Source organism: Gossypium hirsutum, chromosome D12 (genome assembly GCF_007990345.1).
Source record: "Gossypium hirsutum isolate 1008001.06 chromosome D12, Gossypium_hirsutum_v2.1, whole genome shotgun sequence".
Lineage (NCBI taxonomy): Eukaryota > Viridiplantae > Streptophyta > Magnoliopsida > Malvales > Malvaceae > Gossypium > Gossypium hirsutum.
In genome coordinates, this window is record NC_053448.1 from 53392181 (window position 1) to 53403821 (window position 11641).

The 11641-nt window shown below is 36.2% G+C and overlaps 1 protein-coding gene across 4 annotated transcripts; it reads right to left on the bottom strand.

Moving 5' to 3' along the window:
* Nucleotides 1-1715: 1715 nt before the first annotated feature.
* On the bottom strand, nucleotides 1716-10730 carry LOC107946533 (uncharacterized). 4 transcript variants are annotated; one of them, XM_041107136.1, is made up of 12 exons: nucleotides 10453-10730; nucleotides 10150-10298; nucleotides 8702-8758; nucleotides 8354-8601; nucleotides 5641-8240; nucleotides 5401-5501; nucleotides 4691-5133; nucleotides 3256-4591; nucleotides 2998-3043; nucleotides 2654-2901; nucleotides 2424-2540; nucleotides 1716-2178 (listed from the first exon to the last, which is right to left on the bottom strand). In XM_041107136.1, the coding sequence occupies exons 4-12, from the start codon at nucleotides 8541-8543 to the stop codon at nucleotides 1944-1946; spliced, it is 5316 nt and encodes a 1771-aa protein (XP_040963070.1). In that variant the 5' UTR covers nucleotides 8544-8601; nucleotides 8702-8758; nucleotides 10150-10298; nucleotides 10453-10730; the 3' UTR covers nucleotides 1716-1943. The 4 variants fall into 4 exon arrangements, with proteins under 4 accessions (XP_040963070.1, XP_016736406.1, XP_016736405.1 ...); XM_016880917.2 differs by lacking the exon at nucleotides 10150-10298; XM_016880916.2 differs by having other exon boundaries at nucleotides 3256-5133.
* Between the last annotated feature and the right edge of the window lie 911 nt (nucleotides 10731-11641).

The window sequence follows — 11641 nt, forward strand, 5'->3', positions numbered from 1 at the left end:
CATAGAATTTCATGAATCTCATTTAACCTTTTGTTAATATTCATTGTTATTATGTTTATGCAAAATATAATTCTAAAATTATTTATTACTGCTAATAATTTTTTATTGTAGAATATTTAAATTATTTGTTTCACAAATGATATTTTAGCACATTAAATATGTATTGCAGTTTAATAATAATAAAGTAAATTATAAATTATATTTAATAATAATTATTTAAATTATATTTTATAGTATTATATATTATGATTTTAGTAAATTCATATAAGAATAAGAATTTTATTAAATTATATTTAATAATTATTATTTTAAATTATATTTTAGTATTATATTATGATTTTATTAGTAAATTCATATAAGAATATTTATTAACAATTTTATTAAATTATATATTTTATTAAATTATATTTTATAACAATTATGTTAAAATATAATTAAATTATTTATTATTTATATTAATAATCTTATTAAAACTTAATAACAATAACAGTAATCATCTAACTTAAAAAAATTCTGCTAAGGATATTCTAATCATTTTAGCTTTTTTCCTCGTGCTATTATACCTCTATTCAATTCAACCAAACACAAGAATACTATTACGCATCTATTCCATTACATTCAACCAAACAAAAGAATTACCTATTACGCCTCTATTCCATTACGCCTCTATTCCATTACAGCGAACCAAACGTGTTCTTAAAGCGAAAAAATGTTTGGCTCTCGTAGTACAAGAAATAGTAGTTTTAGAAAATATTAGACGCAGCAAGATAAGAAAACATGATATGACCGAAAATATAGATAAGAAAACATGATGCCATTAGAAAACACGATCTCATGAATATCCCAAAATCATTAATATATATGTATATATATGATCCAGCATTTTATAAATAACAAATACCCTAAACTTGATTATGATATTACAAAATATACAAACATGTTACATATATACAAATATCTCAGGCCATGAAAATGAAATAACAATTGTAAATGCTAAAATTTGAACAGTCAACTTTTTTAGAAATAATTATTAAATGAACTAACTAAATCCCGAGTTCACCTTTGCCTTTGTCTAATTATTCAATTATCATAGCAGAATCAAAAGTGATAATAATAGATCAAAAGATTGGACTTGTGGTCATCAAACAAATTGTGATAAGAGAAGACGTTAAAAAAAAGTAAAAAACCATCCACTTATGATGGAATCCAAAGGCCTTATTATAATAAATACACTTCATTACCTGAATATTCAGCTATTTCTTGAAAAATCAAAACAAGCTTCTGTTTCTCCCCATTTTTCTTACCCAAAAACCAAGGAGCAGCTCATCTTTCTCTCAAGATTTATGTATATAGCTCAACAGAGGCACAAGGACTTGGTAATAATGTACACGGCATGAAAAAATATATAACTAAAACACAAAACATGAACACAAACACAGCACAAATACAAAAATGTCAAAATGTATAATAAGAATTATTAATGTATCAAAATTTATATAAATATGAAATGGCTTCAAACGATTATATCATGGAAAAATATACAAACAAAACATGAACATGAATTGCTAGGTCTATATGACATCAATGGCCAACACAGAAATGAACGAAGAGATGCACATTCTTCTACATCTCCATTTGTGTGGTTCAATTATAAGAAAATGGACCACCAAAAGCATGAGGGATTTGATGACAATTGGGCCAAAATAAAGAGGGAATGCAAAAAGGTTTTTGACTTGTATTGCCACACAAAGTCTATTAGTATCATATATATCCTATTTGTAGACTATAAAGAACATAAATAAGGAAAAATAATCTACAGCTGCCAATCTATATTTACAACAATTATATAGTATTTACAGCTAAGAAATCTTCAGAAGATTTCACCTATAAGTCAGCCAGTATCCAGTCAACTCTTGAACCGGAAAAAACCAATTAGCTAATCATCAAAGTGGAAGACATTGTACCTTATCAGGAACATTCCTAGGCATCGGTACTGCAGAAACATATCTCTGGATGAAAAATTTGGGAGGGCTAGCAATTGCTTCAGAGGTCGATGAGGTCTCAGCCCTGTCAGCTTGTCCCCGTCCATAGAACTTGGCAAAACGATTGATGAGTGAGATCTTCTCTAGATCCTGGCATTCCAATCTTAAGTCCAAGATTGAGGATCTCTTGTCCAGACTACATAACAAAATGAGGAACATTAGAAGACAACCAACATGACAATAGCTGCTTAGGGTTAAACCAATAGCGGGAGCAGCATGGGGCAAACAAAGGATTTTAAATATATATATAATGTAATTAATAAATAGTGACATAGAGCAAAACCTTGCTTCCAACTTATACATAACTTGCAAGTATATCAAAAAATTTGAAGACGAGATATTATGCATAAAACATACTGGTAAAAACTTGACCTGGGTTACCTCTGTAAATCATTTTCCAGCTTCTTGGCAGTGATGACAAACTGTTCTGCAGCGATGACAAACTGTTCTGCAGCCTTTAAGATGGACTGCTTTCTCTTCTTAAGCTTTTCAGGGAGGCTAAAAGCAGAAGGGAAAAAAAAAACCCATCAGTATGATAGTAGAAAAACAATCCCCAGTTGACAGTAAAAAACAGGATTCACGGGTTCCAAACATAATTAACATGTTCTTACGTGCTACCACTCTCAGAAGGAACAGCTGTATCACTTTCACATATATATGCTGAGCTGCATGCTTCTCCTAAGCCTAATCTGGCAACAAAATAGACCACGGTCTCATAGTTTTTGATAGCATCTGCAGAAAGAACTGCTCTTGGAGGAGCACAATGTAGTTGCTGCATAAGCTGTGTTGTCAAGATAAGCCTTCTTTTTGATCTAAGCACAGGCGGCCAATCTTCAATCATTTCAGGTTCGTTTTCAGCCTGTGATATCAAGATCAATGTCCTTAAGTGAGAACTGTCGTAGTTCAAATAAGGAATAAACTAAGATCAAGTATGGTATTTTGACACCAAACACACCTCAATCAATCGATTTGCTGCATGTGCCCATCCCGCTTCAGCCGCACTGCGATCAAAAGAAAACCTCAACATAATTCCAATGAAGAGAAAAAGCATAAAGAAAGTGAGAGAAGAAAGCAACTAATTTCTGTATTTCAGCAAATTGCTACTGGGAAATATGTGTTTTTGGTTATTGATATAGTATATACACACATATAGAGACACATATATTACATGTGCTGTTAAAATTGCAGCAAATTGGAAAATTATTCCAAATACCTGATGTCCTGAGGTCTTGAACGACCTTGTGTCACTTCTCTATGCCATGAAACAAGCTCAAATGTCATACTTTTACGCTTTTTTGCTCTCATAACAATCAAGTTCTGATTTGGAATACCGGGAGGAAGCAACTGACGGGAGATATGTCCAATTGCTATTGGCATGAGGTTTGAGTTTTGCCGGGTACCATCCAGCTGACTAGCATCAGCAGCATTAACCTGCTCACTAGAATCAAGAGCATGCAAATTATCAGAAGGCCTACCAACGATAAATCCTTTGTCTGCAGCCTTCATTGTGGCAATTTTCTGAGCATCATAAATAGGCAACATTTGCCCCTTTTTAAATGCCCCGTACTCATCAAACCAGGATGGAGCCATCTGGGGTCTGATCTGAGGGTGTTCACTCCTATCAGAACCAGCTGAATTATTAGCATTGTTGAAATTCAGAGAATCATTCTGAACAAATGCCAGTGTATCATTAGCAGATGACTGTCTCTCAGTGTATTCTCCAGCACCCGACGACATGTTTAGCATCTTAGAATCTCCAGAAGGAACTATAGAAGAACTCATTAACGCATCTCTCATCATATTATTGGATCCATAAGGTAACAGATCTGCACCTTGAGATTTCTGTTGAGCATCCAAAGCAGAATCTGGAGTTGGACCTTTAAATCTTTTGACACTCCTATTACTTGGATCAATCTGTATATTTTTCATGGCCTGCACCTGATGCAACAACAAATAGTTCTGATGTACAGTATTATTTGGTCTTAAAGAACGGCCAAAAGCTTCAATGTCTCTCTGCATACTTGCAGGATTTTGGCTGGCATCAGCCTCTGGCAATAACTGCTGGCCTTTTGCTGGTTGCTCTTCTCTACCAGAGTTCTGTGGTTTAGCAGATCCTGCAGGGAACTCAGTTGCACCATTCCCTCCTACCCAGGCAATTTGATCATCTAGCTTCTTTTCCCCAGGAAGAGTTGTTTCTGAGTTATCATTTGACTGTTGCTGGTGCTTCAACAAATTCTGTGAGGCCCAAGAAGACTGAGCTCCTAATAGATGTTGAGCAGCTGAAACACTGGTCCATACATTAGGCATTTTGGTAAAAGCACCTCCTGAAGGTTGGGAAGCTGGCATAGCCTCCAACACTGGAAACTGCTGGTCTGTAACCCTTGCATTGTTTTGAGTGCCATAACTTGGCCAGGAAGTCTCTGAAGAAGAAAGGTCATCCGTAGCACTTTTTGGCATGCGAGGTGCTGATATCCTTCCCAATTGACTAATTTGAGCTCTCTCATAAGAGTCATCAATCCGCTTTGACTGACATGTCAACCCACTAAAATCTGCATTAACAAATTTATTTGGTATTACCTGATTACCCACATCAATAACATGCTGGCATTGAAGATGACTTTCTAAATAAGGATAATCAGACGTAAAACCTGCAGAAACATTGCCCACAATATTATGTTCTGAGGCTTTGTAGTTGGTATGACCAGAGACTCGTGAAATACTATTCCTGCTATCTCCATTGGATTCTCCATGAGGTGACTGAACAGAAGCTGTTGGACCAACTAAGGTATGACCCTTCATTCTTGCCTCAGAAGAGATGTGAACTGAATTTAGAGAATTAACTCTTTGTGGAGAACTTTGAGATGAAAATGACCGGTCTGGAATGGTGAACCTTTGAGATGGAGGACCTAGCTGTAACCCAAAACCTTGAGAAGCAGAGGGCCTATTGTGCTGAAACTGGCCTACTGACCCATCAGAAGTTTCTGCATCTGGCATTTCAGATGATTGATTGCGTTCAGAAGAGCTTAAGTGCGTTGCAGTACCAGGTTCCCTAGGTTGATCAACCTTTTGAAGAAGCTCCAGCATATTTTGACTGCCAAATTTTAGAATATTCAAAGAACAACAAAAGGTAAATTAAGGAAATCAGCACAACATTAAAAATAAGGAAAACAGAAGAGCCAGCATTACCAAATAAAAAATCATATTTCAAATATCAATATTATGAGTAAGTTGTTAATATAATTGTTTTAAAAAACTGAAATGAATGTTTCTTGCAGATAAGTTACATCAACAATTAAAATTGAGAAAACCAAAAAATTCAAGTCAAGCTATAAATTGGGAACAACAATTATTCAACTACCTAATTGAAGCTGTCTTGTTTGGGATGAAATTAAAAGATCTGCCAGGTGCAGAACCAGGAGTTGAAGGCATCTCTTCTACTTGAATGCAAGGAATACAACCCTAACACACAGAGGACAGAGAATGTTTAGTCTTCTAGAGACTTATTATTCTAAAGATAAAGTAAATTTCTGCAGGGAAGGACAGAGAGAAAGACTAGGGGATTTCACGCTATTCGCATATACAGCAAAAATAAAATAACCTTCTCAGTTTCTGTAGATTTGCCAGCAGCATGTACAGTATAATTTGACTGCACAAAATATCCTTGGTCATGACCTTTGAATCCTTGAGAAACATGTTGGGCTATTGCTTGCATATGTGTGAGATTTTTAGTTCCATAAGAAGTTTCAACCTCCGCATCCAGATCCCCCATAGGATGATACTGAAATTTGTAGGCTCCAGAAGGTTTACAACTAACATGAACAGATGACTTCTGTTCTCCTGCCAGTGGATCATTTGCATCCAACCAGCCATTGCCTATAATGCCACCAGTGGAGGTATGTTGGGATAAGTTCGAGTGAAAACTGTCATTTGAAGTTTCTTTGACATTAGAGTTCTCCAACATATTTGCTTCAGACAATCCTTTCTCCAAGCAATTATTTCGTGATGAATCAAAAGATAGAGGGCTCTTATCAAGATTTTGCTGATAATTTGCCGGTGTCCTGCTTGGTCCAGAGTTTACTTTAGAATCAATATTTTTCCAGAGATTAAGATTATGCCCATTTGGAAGTTGCTGACTGCTTTCCTTGGTGATCCTTCTTGTTCTTGAATCTGTTACTGCAGCAACATTACCCAGACCAGAACCTTCATTCACTTGTGGGCTTCCCAAGCCAGAATCCACATTCCCTGGTCCAATATTAACATCAGAAAGAGGATGATCAAGATCAGAACCAAGGCCTCTCTCCTCATACAAGCCACCCTTGTGATCACTACTCTGAGAAGGTTGAGATGAGCTTTCAATATCCTGACTATTTGATACAGCCCCACCACTACGTGATGCAGACTCAATGAAGTTCCAATCATTTGGCTTATTGTGAGGCTGACCATGAGGATTAAATAAGGCCATGCCTTGATGGCCTGAAATGCTCTTTGCACTTGCTTGCACATCAGGAGAGTGTGCAACATTTCCAAAGAGTGAGGCACTTTCAGCTGCAGGCTTTTCAAGAGGACTGCGATCTAACCATTTGCTTCTTTCTTCTGTTAACTGTTGAACAAACCTTTGACAAGAATCATTATGCATTCTCCCAGTCTGTTCATTTGCAGTCTGGACGCCTGATTGCTGAACCCCAAGAGTACTACCAAAATCACGATTGATATTGGCATCCATAGACATGGGAAAAGGTTTAAAGTTCACTGTTGAGGCATTCTGCAAGTTGTTATCAACTCCAGGCAATTGCTGTTGGCTGCCATCATTGGAAATTAATGATGGCATGTTTCCGCTAGGAGGTTCGCTAGTCTGCAAAGCTAAACCACTCCACTCTTCCTGTACCCCTATATCATTGCTGGATGTTTCTGCTACAGCAGCCTGCATAAGAGCACTCCAACTTCCACTTTGCAGAGAAGGAAATGCCCCAAAAGAATCTGTAACATCCAACACTGCGCTCGTGTTGGTGCTCTTTCCAAAGATATCCCACACACTGTCATCTGAACCAAACAAAATCTTTTCTTCAGTTGGATCTAGTGAAGCGACATTCTGAGAGTGCACAGCCTGAATTGCTGACTTTTCCAGGGATGTTTCTGATGGACCAAGATGTTCTTCTTGCCTCCCGTGAGATTCCATCAATGCACTTTTTGGCTGGATAGTCATTTGCTGCAAGTTTTCTGAATGAAATACACTATTTAAATCTTGAACAGCTGCAGCACCAAATAAATTTTTACCCAGATCAACCTGTCTAGAAAGCAAAGTTCCATCTTGCAACACAACTTCGTCTGAAAACATAGCATGCTGATTACCTGGAAAGGAATTACTGCTAGCTGGCACCTGCTGTAATAAAGGCTTATCCATTTGGACAGACAAATATTGATATTGATTTCCTCTTGCACTGCCATTAAAGACCCCATTAAATGATTGATTATCCTGCTGAGGATCCAAACCCATCAAACGCACCTGGCTTTGCACAGGGGAAAACATAAATCCACCAGATGATCCCTGCAGAGCTGAAAAGGCATCATGCTGCAGCCAATTTGCATTTGATGTCATAAGCTCAGGTTGTAAAGAATAATTTGAAGCATCATGGACAGGAACACCATTGATTGTAGCTGGAGAAAGGCTGCCTGATCCTTGTTTTACAAAAGATGAAACCTGATTCATAGAGCTCAACTGCCTTGCTTCTTGTAGCTGCTGAGGATTTGGAAATTGTTGCCTCTGAAATTCCTGCATTTGCTTAAGAATAGAATGTTGCTGTAGCAGTTGTGTGCCAGTCATCCCTGATTGCTGCCTCGGTAAAGGCTGGATCATGCCAGGATGCTGTCCATTTACGTGCGGTTGCCCACCAAGAAAGTCGTAATTAACGGGAGATGCAGTAGATTCCAACCTCAATGAATTTTTCTCATGAAGATCAGGGCCACTTTCTATATGTGAATCAAGAACTGGCAAGCATCTAGATGCTGTATCCACTCCCAAAAAGTTTGTATTATTCTGCCTAGCCTGGAAACCCTGATGCACTTGCATATAGCCAGTTGCAATTGATGATTGATTTTGCGAGTGATTTCTGGCAATTTCAGACCTCATACCAGATTGTGTGAAGTTCAGCCCATGCTGCAGGCTTGAAGTCTGACCAGTATGCCCCCTGTCAAACTCAGCTAATCCCAAAAGAAAATATAATTATGCCAACCAAACTGTGTTTTAGACAAGTAAAGTTGTATTACTAAATTGTTGTAACATTAGTAGAAACTAAACAAATAAGACGCCTTACCTAACTGATGTACACTCAAATTCTTCACACTAGAAACAAGGGGTCCAACTTGTCTCTGGCTTTCAACCCACAGATTGTTACTTAAGCCAGGCCAGGTACTGTCAATGAGCTGTGAGTGATGCTGGCCCAGGGACAAGCTCTCTTGGCCAAGGAAATTATGGATACTGTCACCAACTTCGTTGCCAGGCATAGATAATACAAGCCGAAAATACTCAGCAGCTAAAATTTTGTGAGAACAAAATTACTACCTACAGAAGCAAGAACTAATTTAAGCTTTTCACAGTTCCATTACAGGGCACACAAAAATATGAATCCTTCTTTAAATCCAAGTGTAATAGAGAAACAAACCTCTTCCACACATTTAAAATTCACCCCAGTTGCCACGTTTTGAAACTCAACCATATCCTGCATGCATAAAACCAACATATCATCTCTTCATGGAATCAAAAGTTAAACCGGCAACCCCATGGTGAAAACTATTCCACCTTTTTCTTCATTTTGAAGAGACGGTGCACCAACAAGTATAAAAATATCCCCCAAAAAGGGAGCATCCAACAAACATATCAAATTGCAGACGGCAAATATTAGATGGAACAAATCTTGGCACTTCTACTAAGATCATATAAACTAAGCATTAATAAATGTAGGTATGTTTTAATCTTGGATTATTAAAAATGACTATGAACACCTTCAACACCATACACAACCATTTTTTGTTGACAATATGAAAAGCATCGGGACTTAATTTATAACTAATCGGTTCTCGAGCAACGCATTTATGCTTGGCATTTTAAAGGCGGCATGCATCAAAGTCATTGTTATATTAAATATTATATTAGTTCGGCATGGATAAAAAGAGTAATGTTAGAATTACTTTTAAATTGGAGAAAAAAAGGAATAGTTTATTTACATATTTTTCATTTCCTTATAAAAGAGAAACTCCAGGTGCATATCTCTTTCCTTTCCATAGAAATAAAATAACCATGAGATGCTACAAAGATATGCAATAAATTATTCTCTTGTATGAAACTTCAATATAATCAATAGTGCACCAAACTAATGTTGTTTAAGAGGATTGTCCCCATAGAAACTTAAAAACCCCCAACATTCTTGCATCATACCATACACCCTGAATGGTGCATCACAGTAGTGTGGTTTAAGAAGGATTCTTTCTTGAAGCAATTTTTCAAAATCTATTCCATGGATCATTCTCAAGATCCCAAACATCTTTTCAATATCTACTCCATGGATCATTCTCAAAATCTATTCCCCTGTACAGGAGTGCATAGCATGCTGACAGTAAGTCTACTGACATACAAGTTAAATATGAACTTTTCATAAAAGAGAAGATGCTGTATCACAACCTAACATTTATTTTTATTTTTTTTTGTTAATGGCACCATTTTTCCTTGATTCCTTATCAATTTAGGTTGCATCCTCGATACTCAATATGAAACAGTACAATCTTCAAATTTGTGAAGCTAAATTAAAGTTAGATTCCTTAATCACTAAATTAAAAGTATATATAAGAAGCTGGTAGACCAAAAAATAGAAATATGGAATAATGGATAGCAGCCATCAACAGAAAAAGAAAAGGCTACCTCCATTAAGAAAAACAAGCATCAAAAGCTACCATGTAAAGCTCAATGGACTCCAAATGCTAAAAGATAAGCTTAAGAAGCAGCCAAACCAAATACTACAAGCGAAGTACAAACACAAATCCACTGCTAATTAGAAATGTAGGGAACCAAATTAAAGAAAAAAACAGAAAAGATTTACATAAGAAAGCTTATAACCTTTTAAAGAGCAAAAATAAAAGAACTGCTACAACTTCTCCTGAAATTAAAATTTGTAATTCCTCGGTAAAAAATGCCCCGCATCCTCCATTTTCTTGGCAACCAAACAGGCGCTAAAACTCAAAAACCATGTCCAAAAACTCACATTTCTAACCAAGGCCACAAAAGAACGAAAAAGAAACATGTAATTGCTATCCAAAAATAAAAAGGCAATATAAGTAATTGCCCTAGCATATATTCAGCCTCTCAGTGTTAAAAACGTATTAGGGGTCCTAGGGAGAGCAACATGACAAGTGAACTTACAGTTAAGCGAACAAGCCTTTAAAATGGAGTTCGAATAATCGATCCTTGAAGAACATCAAAATTTTTTAGGGTTTGAATCCGAATGAAACTTTTAAATGGAGAGAACTATTTTGGTTTTTTTTTTCGAGAGAGAGTGATAAAGTGATCAATATAGTGTAAAATTTTCAACTACCGGAGGGTCAAAATTGAGGTTCGGAACCGAAGGTGAGGTTTGGAGTCGAAGCTGAAAGAAAGGAGGTTGTAGGAAGGAGGAAACCAGAAAGGGACGAGGCATGTTTGGTTTGGGAGAATGGGAAGTAGATGGGTAAGTGCGGGTAGAGATGGAATTTGGTGTTCCTGCAAGGAGATTCGGACACGTGGAGAATCATTGGTAGTGGCGCCCACGCTGGAGGATGTCTAGACTTTTGGCCGTCCGATCTACATAAAAGATTTTGTACATCTTTCATCTTCTTTGCATTGTGTTTTTTCTTTCCGAAGGAGTCGCGTTCTGTAAGGGGCTCCCATAATTGCTCCATATCGAGAGGATGAAATCCTGATTAAGGTAGGAACACTTGACTTTTATAATTTAGCCTCTTTATTTTTAAAATTTTAAAATTCAGGTCTAATTATTAACATTGTTATTTTTTGTTTAATTTGCTGATATATCATTTTGAAAATTAAAAAAAAAACCCTTACTTGGTAGCCATGTAACTAAAAAGTGGTATTGTAATGAACTCGAATTAAACAAAGTAATTTTAATAAGTTAATCGTTAAACCTGAATTTTGAAATTTGAAAAAGTAGAGTAACTAAATTTCTAGAAATAAAAGTACAATGACTAAATTCTGAAATTGTGAACAGTATAGGGACTTATGACATATTTTAACCTATATAAAACAACTTCTAAAAAGGGTTTTTTTGTAGGGGGTAAATTATACTGCTAGTTACTAAACTATAGATAAGTTTTTGTTTTGGTCATTTAAGTAAAAACAATTATAATTTGCTCATTGAACTATTCAGGAGTTTTCATTCAAGTCACTAGCTATTAAAACCAATGCTTTATTGCTTTTTTTTTGTTCGCATTGACTACACCAATTAAAAACTCTCTTTCCCTCCTCTTTTACAGTGCAGTTTTTTTCATGAAATAGCTTCGGACGTCACAAATCTAATAACCAAAATTCAAACAACTTTTTTTTTCTAATTTTCGATATT

Excerpts from the sequence above, each read along its gene's own strand:
- LOC107946533 (XM_016880915.2), bottom strand. The coding sequence starts at position 8,543 with ATGCCTGGCAACGAAGTTGGTGACAGTATCCATAATTTCCTTGGCCAA. Across the intron at positions 5,502-5,640 it reads AATCTACAGAAACTGAGAAG|GGTTGTATTCCTTGCATTCA; the intron begins GTTATTTTATTT and ends TCTGTGTGTTAG. Across the intron at positions 3,044-3,255 it reads TCAAGACCTCAGGACATCAG|TGCGGCTGAAGCGGGATGGG; the intron begins GTATTTGGAATA and ends TTTTGATCGCAG.